General features: G+C 46.3%; 1 protein-coding gene across 1 annotated transcript; it reads right to left on the bottom strand.

Moving 5' to 3' along the window:
* Positions 1-1,036: 1,036 nt before the first annotated feature.
* TRIM45 (tripartite motif containing 45) lies at positions 1,037-10,542 on the bottom strand. Its single transcript, XM_052637184.1, has 6 exons — positions 9,725-10,542; positions 7,383-8,116; positions 5,572-5,701; positions 4,843-4,957; positions 2,695-2,821; positions 1,037-1,819 (listed from the first exon to the last, which is right to left on the bottom strand). The coding sequence occupies exons 1-6, from the start codon at positions 10,210-10,212 to the stop codon at positions 1,671-1,673; spliced, it is 1,743 nt and encodes a 580-aa protein (XP_052493144.1). The 5' UTR covers positions 10,213-10,542; the 3' UTR covers positions 1,037-1,670.
* Between the last annotated feature and the right edge of the window lie 5,074 nt (positions 10,543-15,616).

Below are 15,616 nucleotides of genomic sequence, written 5' to 3'. Positions count from 1 at the left end.
TCCTTCGTCTCCCAAGAATTCTCTTCCGTTAAGCTGGCATGCTCTGGGAGCCAAAGCTTCTAGGTAATTTCCTAGATATGCAGACAAAGATGAAGATGACTCTCTAGAAGACAAGGCTGTGAGATGTGAGGACGATGAAGGTATGTGGATCGCCTGGCATGAGTACATCTGTAAGGAATTTGTAAGGTCCTGTTTCAACAGCATTCCCCTTTATTTGCTGGCTACATGTCTGCTGCTGCTGCTACTGCTGCTAAGTCACTTCAGAGTCGTGTCTGACTCTGTGCAACCCCATAGACGGCAGCCCACCAGGCTCCCCCATCTCTGGGATTCTCCAGGCAAGAATACTGGAGTGGGTTGCCATTTCCTTCTCCAATGCATAAAAGTGAAAAGTGAAAGTGAAGTCGTTCAGTCGTGTCTGACTCTTAGTGACCCCATGGACTGCAGCCTACCAGACTCCTCTGTCCATGGGATTTTCCAGGCAAGAGTACTGGAATGGGGTGCCACTGTCTTCTCCTACCCTTGACCAAATAGTAACCTTCTAGGCTCTGGGGGCTATGAGATGAACATGGTGTAGAGGGCAAGTGGGGGACACTCCCACCTAAACAGCAGTATCATATTATAATCCATTTAAGGTGTGCTAGCAACTGACTGAGCAACTTCACTTTGACTTTTCACTTTCATGCATTGGAGAAGGAAATGGCAACTCACTCCATTGTTCTTGCCTGGAGAATCCCAGGGACGGGGGAGCCTGATGGGCTGCCGTCTATGGGGTTGCATAGAGTCGGACACGACTGAAGCGACTTAGCAGCAGCAGCAACAAGTGGACATGAGGAAAGGTTTTTATTCTTTGAGGGAAACAAATATCTAATGTGTAGCTCAGGGAAAATTTTTTAAAGTTATGTATCAAAAAGTTAAGGAACTAAATTACTCCCATGAGCTCTAAATTCCAATGGCATAGGTACTTCCATGCCTATACAAAATAGAAGGTAGCCTTCTTGGTATAGAAATAGCACTTTTTTTTTTTGAGGGGGTAGCCTACAGTTTATTGGATTAGATTTTGCTATTTACAACTGAGACCACATCTACATACTATTTTGTTAGTCTACATGGATACATTATTTCTAACAAGTTTAGATTTATGATGAATGGGCTCAGTCATACAAAAACACGTGCACACACTCATACTAATTGTCTTAACAACAGTAGTGCATACGTTATACACCTCCTATAAAGCCAGCTTTGATTAAAAACTGCAAGTTTCAAAGATCGATCTAATTTTGAAGATGATCAAAGATACACACTGTGTGATTCTAAAATCTATTTTAGTCATTTTGTACAGTAGCTATCTTACTGGACTACAGTACATATTTTTTAAAAGGACACTGATGAGGGGCACCATCTGGCATTTAACTTAAACCAGATAGCCAATCACCTCCCCCTCCCTGCAAGACCTCTGGCCAAGAAGACAAATGTAATGTGGTCTCTGGTTGGTACCCGATTGCCCACACGTGCCATCAGTGAATAACTCACAAAGAGGTCCTCGGATTTGAGGGTATAACATAAGGCACTTTGTTTTTAATTCTATCAGTTTCTTCAGAATTAAGGTCTGTGGTCCTCTGGTGATCTGAAGCCATGCTGGCCACAGCTGTGACCATGGACGCAGGAAGCCATCAGAGGGCCACCGTCTTCAGTAGACTCCTCGGTGCGCTCTGCCCACCTGCCCACGTGCATTCCGACTTCTCCGTAAACTTCCCACAGCACGACCAGTGGGGACGTCCTGGGTGGCCTTTGTGTCCGTGGCCACAGCCTAGGTACCCACCTGCATGGTCCAAAGAGAAGAGGGAAAAACCATTAGAAGGAAGTCCAGTAGTTACCGTGGAAATTAACACTCCTGGCTATATTCAGACTCATGGATATTTTCACATCTAAAAACAACCCAGCAAGAGGAACAAGCTCTCGGATGCCTCTGTAGTTGGGAAGACTCTCAAGACAGATGACAGCAAATCAATTAAGGTTAGCTGGAATTGTAAGAACAGTGTTATTTTAACACTCTTAAGGAGAAGAATTGGTTTGGATTTTAACGTAACAAAATCTAAATAAAAGAGAAGGGCAGAATGCTAGAAATAAACAGAATAGATCCTGAAGTGTTTCTATGCAGGTTTACAAGAGCCTATGTTAAGGCTCACCGTAAGAGTTAGGACAGGACAGAACACCGAAAATAATTAGATTTCTTGCCTGGATGCTGAACTTTCTGCCCACGTTTCCTCCCCCCAAGAAAAGAGCCAGACTTGGTTCAGCTGATTTATTCATCTGTTCTCCCATCCCTGGAATTTCTTCAAGGTTTCAAAAGGAATAGGATGGGTTTATGTTTTTGACAGCGCTCAGGCTGTTGGAAAGGGTACAGGCTGAAACTGACCATCCCAGGGGAAGCACAGGGCTTCTAGAATCAGTGAACTGTATCAAAACTAGAAGCACTCAGAACTTTTCATCCTTGCTGTTTCCATTTCCATAACCAAGAGGCTTTAAATGAAACTTTTAGAACTGTGATACATTTAACATGCACAGACTACATTCCTAGGAACAAAGCCTGAGTCTGAATATCCTGACCCTGGTCATGGTGGTGGCTGAAACCACTGCTGGGAGACAGGCACAGAGGGAGAGCAAGCGCTTTCCCGAGAGGCTGGTTCCCCTTACCTGGCATGGTGCCTCCACACGCGCAGCGAGCAGTTTTCTGGCCTCCACTGGAGCAGAATGTGCAACAGTGAAACACGCCTGGGTGTGAGCGGTGCCTTTTCCTCACGGTCACAGTGAATGGCGAGCCCTTCAGTGTTCAGACCAAGAGCAAAGAACAGCGCCTCATGAGTCAACAGGCGTGTGCTGAGCATCACACAGACTAAACAGAGCATAAGTCACAGGCCCTGCCCCTGGAGGGATGAGGACAGTAGAGGCAAACAGTGACTGGGGGTCAGCTGGGTGCTCAGCTGGACAGGGCCAGATACAAATGCAGTGAGGGGCATCAGGGAGTCTGTGCTGCTGCCCCGGCACGCAGACCGCCTGACACACTGAAACTGTTAGCTGCTCAGTCATGTCCGACTGTTTGCAACCCTATGGACTGCAGCCCGCAAAGCTGCTCTGTCCGTGGAATTCTCCAGGCAAGAATACTGGAGCGGATTGCTGTGCCCTCCTCCGGGGACCTTCCCGACCGGGGATCGAACCTGGGTCTCCTGCATCACCGGCAGATGCTTTACCATCTGAGCCACCAGGCAAGCACTAGTAAACTCAACTGTGCTTTCAAGTCACTGACTTTGGTCTCCATCTCCTCCACTCCTGAGCAGTCTAAGAACATCTGTGGTCTCTTCTCCAATTTCTCAGCCACACACTCCCATCCCTCACATCCTAAGCCAATTCCTTTCCTTTCATCTCTCCATCCTGGACACAACTGTTTACCCATCCACTCATTCTAGGTCGGTGAAATTAGATGAAATGGAGGAAGATTAGGCATGTGGTTAATAATTCTCGGCTTAGAAATTCTCCCACCTGCCTTCTTTCCTTTAAGGATAATTTTCCTTCTTGAATTTCTACCCTATGCTAAACAATAAATATTTAATGAGTGTTGCTATCTGCCTCTTCCTATATGAGAATCCCATACCATGCAAAAGCACAAAGCAGAGAGGCTGGCTCCTTAGAAGCCTTTCAGATGTTAAATCTCTCTTCCTTTAAAGAGTTGTCTTTTTTTTTTTGGCTACATGGTATGTGGGATTTTAGTTCCCTGACCAGGGATCAAACCCATATTCCCTGCATTGGGAGTGCAGAGTCTTAACCATGGGATGGCCAGGGAAGTCCCTACAATCTGTTTTAAAAACAACTTGGGAGTTCAAACATGTGCTTTCAAATTCTGATTTTTCTACCCAGGTACTCTGTATTGCAGCAAGTTTGTTTTCTTGGTCTAACTGGATGATCCTTATGTTTGAGTGGTTTGTTAGAAAAGTGGAACAATGTCTGAAAAAATATCTAACCTATCTGGCATCCTGTAAGTAGGCAAGCAGCAAGTGGCTACTATGGGTCTTCCTAGGGCACAGGCCACAAGCCTAACACATCCTGATGCTCTATGGTGTTTTCTTGTCCCTGTCAGTGTTAATTTCCGGTTGGGGGAAACCCTCTGGCAGCTTGTATGTCAGCAGAGAGATTCTGCTGGACATGTTGAGTATTACTCAATTTTTAAAAATTCATAATCTCTAAACCAGAAAAGTGTTACATATGTCTGTGGAGGTGATGTAGTAACCATGGTAACAGAGAAGCATATATATATGTATATATATATACACACACATATACATATAAACAGAGTAGAGAATTATCTGGGCAAATGGTTAGGCAGATAGTTGACTGATAAGTTACAGGAGAGGGCATAACTCTCCCAGTGGTATTTCAGTAAGTCCATGTCTGGTCATAGTCTGAACAAAGCTGGAAAATCCTGAGTGAGGTTATATTTCTTGTATGTGTACATACTCATCTGCTGGTAGATTGCCCACTGTGATCAAGGCATCTTTCCCAAATTAAGAACTCCAGTAAACTAACTGGGAGAATGATAACATACAGGCATAACTGCTAAGAGGTGAAGTTGGGATAAAGAGGTTTTAGGGTCACCAGTATCCTCTAGTAAGAATAAGAGATGCAAAATTTGGGCCCTTTCTCAAGTGAGGTGAAGTAAGAAAGAAGAGAATCCTGGTCAGTCCCTCTACACAGCTGGTCCTGTGTGAAATGTCTCCACATCCTAAGATGACAAAACCGGGGCGGGGGCGGGGTGAAAGGTCAGGGAAGTGTAGGCAAGGCCTCACTCACCTGCACGTGCTGCTCCTTGACACAGACCAACACAGTATAGGTGCCAGGTTCCTTGGGCGTATAGGAAACATAGTATGTCCCATCCTTGTTATCATGGACCATCGTTTTCACGGGACTGTATAGAAACGGGAGTTCAAAAATACCACTTATTCTCACAAAGCCTGCTTCAGTTGCCTGCTGATTTAGGATGTAAACTCTACCATACAGCCAATATTAATTTTAAGTGTCCCCCAAGCAGGATGTGTCTTCTCTGTGTCTCAGAAAGTAACTTTAGAATAGAAGGTAACATCAATCCTCATTTAATCTGACATTCAGAATTCCTGAAAACATCAGCGTTCTCTCTAATCAGCTTCTGTTGTACCTCCTGCTCTTCTTCCTCCCTCCTCCATCCTCCAACCCTGAAGACTTTGCTTATAACTTTGCTCCCAGCACAAACAGTAAACGTGGGGCTGAACTTTGAGAAGGGCACCATTCAGTCTAACACAGAATATTCTGCAGTCTATTCAAAGCTTGGAATAAAGACAGTCTGCGGGGGCAGATAAGACCTTTGGGAGAGAATCAAATACGAGCCTAAAACCCACACAAGGAATTGCATCTGGTCCACGTGGTCCTATGGCACTTTTCAATGCCATCATGGGGAGGTAGGCTGGAACTACTGCAGTTACAGCCCCATGACTGCAAAGAACATTGGATTTCCAGGTCCATGATGCCTGGGTGCATGATACAAACCTGTCTTTCTTATCTTTAGGGATTACTGTGACTTGAACGTTGTCTCCTCCCCTGCCCATGCTCTCTCCTGTTGCATCTTTACAAAGCACGATGAAAGAGGCTGGCTGTTTCTCACGGGCTCTGTGAAGATCTGTGGAAGATAAACACTCAGTCCTCAATCTCAAAGGGCAACCATAGTGACTGCATCCCCAGATGAGACACCATCTCGCTTTTTCCGTTTAGTACAAAAGGTTGTGTTTCCGGTTTCCTCCCTTTCTTTTCTCTTCCTGTCTGTTTACTGGAGCATACTTCTTGGGAGTCACTTCTGGTGAGCCTGGTTCTCTCTCAGCCAGCAGCAGCTCTTGGATTGTAAAGGATCCTGGATCTTAATTTCAGCCTTAAGAAAGCTTTGAGAAAACTCAGGCTTAACATATGTATTCAGAGAATAAAAGAGAGGCTGTGTTGTGTTGTGCTTAGTTGCTTAGTCGTGTCCAACTCTTTGCAACCCCATGGACTGTAGCCCACCAGGCTCCTCTGTCCATGGGGATTCTCCAGGCAAGAATACTGGAGCGGGTTGCCATGCCCTCCTCCAGGGGATCTTCCCAACCCAGGAATCAAATCCAGGTCTTCCACATTGCAGGCGGACCCTTTACAGTCTGGGCCACCAGGGAAGCCCCCAAAGAGAAGCTGGTAACCCCAAACTACCCTCTCAAAGTGACAGATCCTGCTAGAAGAGGCAGGAGGTACAGGTAACCAGTTCAGACTCTTCATGCCTGAAATCCTCTACAGCATGGTAGCTGTGCCTAGGCACTGGGGGGCATATTCAACAGCTACAGCCTCTGGTCCAGGGTTTCTCTGATAGCTCAGATGGTAAAGAATCTGCCTGCAATGCAGGAGACCCGGGTTTAATCCCTGGATTGGGAAGACCCCCTGGAGAAGGGAATGGCTACCCATTCCAGTATTTTGCCTGGAAAATCCCATGGACAGAGGAGCCTGGTGCGCTACAGTCCATGAGGTCATAAAGAATCGGACATGACTGAGTAACTAACACTTTCACTCCATTTCTGGTTCAGAAGACAGATGAAATAGGCTTTTTTACCTGGGGTCTGTGAACTATTATGAGGCCTTCTGAGGGGCAAAGAATCTCCTGAAATCTTATGCTCAAATGAGTGGAAATTTTCTGGTGGAAAGATCATTCTCAAAGGGATCTGTGACCGCCAAGGAGGTAAGAATTCCTTACCTGGGTCAGGATGGCTCTAGAATACAATCTTCCTGTGAGAACTGATCTGTGAAATAGGTTTGAATAAGGTGCTTCCTTTAGGAAGAGAACACCATGGTCAAAAGAAATTGTTTCTCCCCCTCCTGACAGAAATGCCTACCATATTCTTTTCAATGCCAGTATCTGGCTTCCATGAACCAGAAAGGGCATCAAAGAAAGCAAACCATTATCGCTTCTTCCTCACTCCTCAGAAATTCTCTTCAGAACCATCCTCTCTGAACAGGCAGGATTTCACGCACTTGGAGGTCTATGCTGATGTGTCTTATGGTACTGCCTCGGTTCTGTCACCTGAGAGAAGTGGTCTGATCCTTGAGTTCCTTGGTTGTTACTACTTTTCTCAACTGGAAAAGGGTCAAGCCTCTCCCCTGTCTGGGATCTTAGGTGCAACCTGACCAGAACAAACCAGAAAGAAAAGGACAAGGGAGGGATCACCATCCATTGGATGGGTATGACTCTCCCTAGCTGAATGAAGGCCGTAGCTGAAAATGCCACACGTCTTTGACACCATGTCCTGCCGCTGCCCTTTCCATGCCAATGGGAGATGTCGCCCTACCTTCCCCTTGGAGGACACATTTGGCTGGATCGACCTCTTTGGTGTTGATGGCCCCATAAACTTCATAGCCACGGCACAGGCCTGCTTTCTCCTTGGGAGAGAAGGTTATCTTCTCATTGACTCCGGGATGGGCACTGTATTCCACTTTGTTCAGCTTGGTGAGCCGTTCCACCACCACCCCCTTGGTGATGAGGATCTCCAGGTCGGAGCCGCTGGTCAGCAGGTGCTCGGTGAACTCCACTCCCGTCCGCATGTCTGCCAGCAGCTGCTCCAGTTGTGCCTTTTGCAGCTGCAGAGAGTTTTCCTTCTGGACTCGGATGTCTTCCAGCTGCTTCAGCAGCTTGTCCCGATGCTCCTCGATGGCCTTGATATAGCCCTCGGAGAAGGTGCGGATGTCAGCGGCTACGGCCTTCACCCGCTCCTGTAGGGCGCTGTTGGTCCCTTTGATCTGTGCCAGGGCCTCCTCCAGGGCCTCCACGTGGGGCTGGGTACCCCTGAGCAGCTCCCGCACGGAGTCCCCATGCTTGTGAATAACGTTGCTAGTGAAGTCACAGGGGTGCTCCCGGTGCTCCCCCACCACACAGTCCCGGCACACAGGCTGGTCGCAGAGCTCGCAGAACAGCCTCAGCTCCTCTGCAGGGTGAGCAGGACACAGAATGGGCTTCCCAATCTGGCTGTAGCCTTTTAAGTCTTTCAGGTCAACCATGGTATGGTAGGTCGTCTTCTTCTGCCGCCTAGAGGCAAACAGAGGCAGGAACAGAAAATGAGGGGACGAGTCTAGCAGGGAAACATTCCGGCAATTTTAAGGGCATGGGTTCTGAAGTCCAACACACCTGGGTTCAGTTCCTCGTTCTAACCTCTTACTAATCACATGAGTCTCTAGGATTCCAGTTCCTCCTCTGTACACTGGGCTAATACCTATGTGAAAAGGCTGCTCTATGGGACAAAATGATAGTAGGCTAGGGCTCTCTGGCTTGGTGCATGACTTTTGCAACACTAAAGCTACCTCCTGGAACTTTCCCCAAAGAGTTCATTTGTCAAGTTTAGGTGAGAGCCACAGCCTAGTGCTACAGCAAGCTAGAGGGGAGAGTTTGGTGGAGACCCAGCATTGAGATGAGACCTGTGCCAGATGGCTTAGCAATAAACTTCAGGCAGTTAAAAACCAGCTAGCTGGGCACAAAAGAGTCTCCCTCAGCTTTCATCAAACTCTCTGGGAAAGCATTTCCTTTGACCAATGCCTCTACCACCTAAAGCAGCAGGCTAGAATTTTCTAGAGGAAAGTCATCAACATTATTAGAAAGAGTAAAATCAGTGGTCAGTAGAATCAAAGCTCTCTTTTAATTCCCTCTTTTTACAGCCCTCTAGAGATTCAGGGAAATCCCCAGAAACCTCGGTGACTGTTCAGAGTTACACCATGTGTTTAGTGTTTTAGCAATGTCAAGCTTACATGCCTGTTCTGGCACCAGCAGAGTGGCTGTGGACAAAACAGGGTCAGCTGTTTAGCTGGCAGCAAAGTAGTCATCATTACATGGTAAAAATAGAAGGACTGAAGACTGCTAACTTGTTCTGTTGGTGAGGCCAGAAAACACCCGGAAGGCAGAACTTAAAAACCACTGTAGCTAATCCTGAAACATTGGCCATTTCATATTGTGATGTTCTGGAATGGGGGGAGGTGGTCTGAAGGCACAAAGTGATTTCCTGTGACAAACTGTTCACCAAACACCACAAAAGACATAATCCCTACCCCAAGTCCATCTCACCAAGTTCCAGAGTACCTCTAGGGTACAGGGCAAAGGTTGAGGTGGTATCCCACCAATCAGCACTTTATACTGGGAAGGCAACAGAGACGAGTAGAAAAAACACAGCAGGCAGGTAGAAGATTTGGATTTTAAATTCAATGGTTATGTATCACTTACCAGTTATGGGACCTTGGCATACCACATACTGCTGAGCTTCAGTTTCCTCCAATAATAAATAGGGGTGAAAACAGTGCCTGCTTTTCTGAGTTCCAAGGATCAAATGAGATTGAGGGCAGGGGATCTGCTATCATACTCTTTCTCTAGCACCCTGTACAAATGATTGATGAGCCAAGGAAACTGAAGAGCTTTGAAAAGTGAAATGGACCCTGCAAACCTGTGATGCTATTATTACCATGGGTATTATATAAAGGCTGCAAAATTTAACTACTGTTCTGGAACATCTGTAATCACACTGTATACTGTTCTCTGACCTTCCATGGCATTTGAGCATTCCTTTCCATCTGCTCACCAAGGGATTTCTCTGCCTTGACACCTCTTTATACTCTGCTCTTAAGCCTCACCAGGAGGGTTTCCCATCTTTACCTATGAGCCTGGCAGCAAAAGTGGCAGAGATTGGCTTTGCAGGTCTGACACCTCTTCTCCACTTCCCTGTCGCTGCACAGGTCACACACCAGGCCCTGGCCTTCCCCACGCAGACTCTCCAGCATCACGTCATTCATGGCCAGGTGGTCTATGGTTAAAGCCTTCACTCCACCCATGGGCAGGTCCACCTGAGCATCACATACCGGACAGAGGATGCCAATCTGCGGCTGCAGAGCGCGCGGCTTGAGTTTCTGGAATATGGACCCCTCAGAGCTTGTGTCAGATTCTCCCCCTCGGATGTCCACTACTGAGAAGGGTTCCAGCTGCTCCAGACAGGTGGTGCAAACTGTGTGCAAACAAGGCAAGAGCCTGGGGGCTTTGAAAAGCCCCATGCACAAAGGGCAGTGAGTTTTGCCTGAGTTTCCAGCTGTGGTTCCACTGGGGAGTTTGCCCACGAAGCCCAGCAGCGGCCTCTTCTTTTCTGCCATATTCCCCACGTTTGTGCTCAGTATCAGAAAAGGCCCTGGGCAGTTCTATAATGAAGTAGCAGGTGATTAGGCCCACCCAAAGAGACAGTTTCCAAAACTTGTACAGAGACCATGGGGACTCTCTCTTCGGCAAATCAAAGGGCAGAAAGGAAAAAGAGTATTCCTCAAAAGAGCCACCCACAGATCTACTCAGCAAGGCCCCCTCCTTTGCAAGGCATCCCATACCAGACACGCCCACGCCCTCCTCTGCCCCCCAAGTCCTCCTCCCCGGAAGCGCTTCCAGGTCTAGGTCTCCAGCTAATCCTGCTGTCGACTCTTGGACCCCTGCACCTCTATCACCCTCTACTACCACCCACCCCACCGCCGGCCCCACTGGTCCCACGCCCGACACGCGACAACTGCCACTCCCGCCCCCGCGTGATGCACTTGGGGGTCCTCCGCTCCTTCTTTCCACCCGGTCCTCCGCGGGAGGCACGCGGCGGACAAGGGAGTTGAGAGCCCCCGCCGGCTTCTCGGTTGCCACCACCTCCCCACCCTTCGGTCCAAGGTGCCCGACGGCTCTGGCCCCGCCTCGCACCAATCCCGGGGGCTACTCAGACGACTCCAATCACCGTCAGAGAGGGGCGGCCGTCGCCGCTGCGAGCCCCGCCGCCCTCCAGAGTGACACCACCAGCATCCAATAAGCTTTGGAAATTCCACATCTTCGCGGGTCCTCTCCAGGGAGAGGCGGTATCAAGCAAAGGGCCGGGGGCGGGGCGGCCTCAGGGCTTGGGCCTCGGAAGAGAAAAAGGGTAAGGCTGTGAGTGAGCGGCATAGTATAGCCAGCGTCACCACTTTACGGCGACTGTCTCCCTCTCTATGGCTCTGGCGACCAGAGAGGTCAGAGGACAACTTAGAAAGCTGCGCTGATGCGCCACGGGGAAGGCTTCCTTTGCGCCCTCGGATTGGTCCCACGAACCCACCATGGGGCCTCCCATTGGTGGCTGGCGCTGTCAGTTGCCCCAAGCTCCGCCCAGGGTTTGTCGAAGGGAAGTTGAAGGGGGAGGTGTTTTCTTGGTTCCGGAGCCCTCAGAAGCGGCGAATGGTGTTTTATCCTTGGCTGTACTGTGAACCTGCGAGTTCCCCTCTGGGCCTCCCAGCTTATTTTAATTCAGGAGTCCTTGAGGCCATGCATGCGGGTCACCAGAGCTTCTGGAAGCGGCTCGCTGGGTCCTGGCATTTTCTGGGCACCCATCAGGGAGCTGTTGGACCAAGGTCTAGCTTTGCCTTCGTGTGGCGCTCGCCGGGAAGCTCGAATCCCAGTTCCCTGGGGCTTGAGAAGCTGTTGTTTCGTCCGTCGGGGCTAGAGGTGCCGATGACTTAGGAGTTATTTGTCAACCAGAGTTCTACAGTTTTGTGTAAGAGAAAGAGGGCAAGTTTGTCTCGCTGTGGGGTTTTTTTTTTTTTTTTTTTTTTTAGAGAGGGCCCATGACTGGTCCCAATGGTATAGTGACTGGTCACAATGGTATAGTGGAAGATGTCAAAGAAGGATAAGTCCTCTGTGGGCTCACAGAGTAGTGGTAAGATGAACAAGTCGGACATCCTTTACTTCACAATTTCTCTGTCTTCTTTAAGTGATCTTAGAAGGAGTCTCCTGATTTGGTTGTATGGGGAATTCGGCATCTAGGACCTGTATCTCCACAATTCCAGAAATAATAACACTCTGGCTCCTTATGCTCCATTTGTTCCTGTTATCTTAAGACCGACTAGGATGCCTGATTATCTCACTGCTTGCTTTGTTCATGACTTTCCCTACTTGATTTGGACCCAGTGGACAACTGTCTCAGTGATGTCTTCATTATCCATTTAATGCTATAGGCACAGCCTGGAGCCTAAGCTTTAAAAAATATGGAATCTGAAACAAACGAACAGAAATTTGACTTTGAAATATGAAAAGAAAACTATAGAATGAAAGTCGAAATGTTCAGCCATTTCCAAAATATGTCAATGAGTCATATGCTACATTTATATGTGAATTACATAGAATTTCCAAAAGTAAGCACATCTAGGAAGGTCTTAAAATAGTCCTTACCTGGTTTTCTTCAGCTTCTTGTCCTTCTCCATACCTAGAGATTCAGATTCTGCTTTCTTCACTCCAGTATGCTGGAGGAAGTCACAGAAACTGCAGACTTGGGTTTGCCATTTATTCTTACTCTGAACTTCACCTCAACTCTCCTTGATGTCTGGAGATGCTTTACTTCATCTCTTATTGGTGCTCTATCATGTTTCCCATGGTAGGTGTTCCAAGCTTCTCTTGTTTAAGAAGTGTTTTTGAATTTACCTGTATATTATCTCCTTTAAACTCAGCTATATGAGGAAAGTCTCAAATTTGGTGTCAAGCCCAAGGTAGGTAGAACAAATGAGACTTGAACTCTTATCTTATGATGCCATGTTTAATAAGAGTCTAGCCCAATCACCTGTAGCCTTTTCTTCCCCAGCTTCTTAAGCATTGAATCTCTTATAAACTCAGCAGGTATCTGCCTTTAATTGAGTAAGAAAAGCAAGTCACTCACTTTTGGCTAAAAAAAAAAAAAAAATCTATGATTCATCACGACTCCTCTCAGACTTCTGACTTCTCTTTTTCTATTCCAAGGTTAACCCCATAAGACTTTTGCTCTTTATCCCAACCTTTCCTGCCTTCTCAAAACATTGTGTCCCTACATTTTCAGTCAGTCCTTAACTAACACATTCTTCTACCACATTCTCCCTTGACTAGGCTGCCTTTCAACTTACCTTTGTGACCCTCACCATTACATTTCTCAAAAGACTAGTCCCGCTTTATGCTTTCACCCATTTTTTCCCTCTCCCTATTGAGACTTTGCTCTTGTGGATCACAAATGACCAGTCACTGCCTTTTTCTCAGTCAAGTCTCTTTAGTATTCACCATTGTTATGTACTTTTTCATCCTTAAACCTTGCTTCCCCTTTGCCTTTTGAAATATTCTACTCTCCTGATTTCTTAGACAGCTTCTCACATTCTCTTTTGTCACTGGTTCGGCTTGCTCCACTTTATCCCTTACCTTTACTTCTTATGCAAATGATCCTCAGATTCACACTTTCAGTACTGACCTCTCTCTTGTGCTTTGGTCATAGCCATTTATTATAAACCTGTGCCCAGATGTGGCCCCATCACCTTAGGCCCCACGTATCTTAAACTTCAGTGAACTTCTTTGTTCACTGAACTGTGTTCTCTGAATTTTTCTGTTTTATTCTCTCAAGGGTATCATTCTCTTGCCTCCAGAATGAAACTTTATAGTGTTCTTGGCTTCCTTTTTCTTTTTCCTTATCCAAGCAGGTACCAATTTCTTTCCATCCCTACAGTCAACAGCTTACTGTGGAGAACTTTCAGATGATAAGGACTTACTTCAAGGATTAGAATAGTTTCTGAATGATTCCTGTCTTCTGTTTTTTTTCTCTACACAGTTTTTCCAAATTAATTGTAAAAATATGGCTCAAATCAGCATTTCTAAAAGCTTCAGTAGCTCCCAGGCTCCCTCTATAGGATGAAATCTGGATTCCTTAATAGATTCGTGAAACTGGCTTTTTAGTTGGACTTAAATATTGCCAAGCACATTTCTTAGTCTTATCCAATTTTCTCTTCAGAATTCTTCCACCTTTATTATTTAAACATACCCTTCACACTACTTTCTTGAAACTTTCCCTGTTGTTTGAGCACTCCAGATTTGAGCTCCAATGGCTAGGAGAAGGAAATGGCAACCCACTCCAGTATTCTTGCCTGGAGAATCCCATGGACAGAGGAGCCTGTGGGCTATAGTCCATGGGGTCGCAAAGAGTCAGACACGACTGAGTGACTAAAGAGAGAGAGTGAGAGATTTTTAAACAAATTTATTAAAGTATAGTTGATTTACAGTATTGCATACAACATAGTGATTCAGTTAAATAGACATTGTTTTTCATGTTCTTTTTTCATTCTGACTTATCACAGGATATTGAATATAGTTCCCTGTGCTATACAGTAGAACCTTGTGGTTTGTCCATTCTATATAATAGCTTGTGTCTGCTAATGCTAAACTTCCAAGCCATCTCTTCCTTTGCTCACCCTCCTTCTTGGTAACCACAAATCTATTCTCCATATCTGTGAGCCTGTTTCTATCTCATAGGTAAGTTCATTTGTGTCATGTTTTAGATTCCATATATAAGTGATATCACATGGTATTTGCATTTCTGATTTACTTCACTTAGTATGCTAACCTCTAGTTCTATCTATGTTGCCAGAAATGGCATCATTTCATTCTTTTTTATGGCCAAGTAGTATTCCATCATATGTACCAAATCCTTTTCATTGTTCATCTGTCGGTGGACATTTAGGTTGTTTCCATGTCTTGGCTGTTGTGAATAGTGCTGCTGCAAATATAAAGGTGCGTTTATCTTTTTGAATTACAGTGTTGCCTGGATATATACCCAGAGGTGGGATTACTGGGTCAGATGGCAACTTGCCTATACTTTTAATTTTTCAGTTGTGCTGCATTCTGGTATTGTTTTTAATTTATTATGTATATATATGTATATATGTGTGCATACACACACACACGTATTTTTTGTCTCTTTGTTAAGATGAAAAACCCCTGGCAACCAAGTCTGTGTCTACATAGTAGACGTCTAATAAAGACTTGTTATTGATGAGGCAAGTGAATGATCCCAAAGTAGAATGGGAATACTTGCAGCCAAGAGTTTTGTGGATCATACAGACCACAAGTGATATGGGATAAGATTATGGGAGAGAATTATTCAAGGAGTCTCCTTTCTTAGGATTAGTTAGTGTTTTAGTTCATGTTCACATACTACTTCATCTTTTTGGGGACCCCGGGAAGCAAATAGTTACAGGGAAGTGCAAAAGTCTTGGGATCAGAGGAATAGGACTGAGGAAAGGGCTCGGTCTGTCAAAGTGTCTAAGGAGTTTCACTGCACTCCTGTGGCTTAACGGGTAAAGAATATGCCTGCAGTGCAGGAGACACAGGGGACAAGTGTTCAGTCCCTGAGTCAGGAAGATCCCCTGGAGGAGGAAATGGCAACTCAGTCCAGTATCCTTGCCTGGAAAATCCCATGGACAGAGGAGCCTGGCGGGCTACAGTCCACAGGGGCACAAGAGGCAGACACGACTGAGCGATTAAGCAACTAAACGTGTAGCCCAAGATAGGGAAAGTACCGAAAGCAAGAAGGCCAGGAACAGAGGATGACCCATCAGGAAATCAGGCATATCTGGATTGGACAGTTTGCCTTATTAGCACCACCAGACATGGGGTGAATGTACAGAAGTGAACTAGAGAGCTATGTCAGGCTTCCCTTTCACCATTATCCCTGTTTCTGTCATTCACCAGCCTTCCTCCTTCGAAAAGCAAGGAGAA

This window comes from Budorcas taxicolor, chromosome 3 (genome assembly GCF_023091745.1).
Source record: "Budorcas taxicolor isolate Tak-1 chromosome 3, Takin1.1, whole genome shotgun sequence".
Classification (NCBI taxonomy): domain Eukaryota; kingdom Metazoa; phylum Chordata; class Mammalia; order Artiodactyla; family Bovidae; genus Budorcas; species Budorcas taxicolor.
This window is presented reverse-complemented; position numbering and strand designations above follow the sequence as displayed.

Bases quoted from the DNA above. Each gene is read 5' to 3' on its own strand.
- TRIM45 (XM_052637184.1), bottom strand. From the start codon at position 10,212: ATGGCAGAAAAGAAGAGGCCGCTGCTGGGCTTCGTGGGCAAACTCCCC. The intron at 8,117-9,724 runs GTAAAGATGGGA...GTTTGCCTCTAG, and splicing joins TTTTGCTGCCAGGCTCATAG to GCGGCAGAAGAAGACGACCT. The intron at 1,820-2,694 runs GTAAGGGGAACC...TGGACCATGCAG, and splicing joins GTGTGGAGGCACCATGCCAG to GTGGGTACCTAGGCTGTGGC.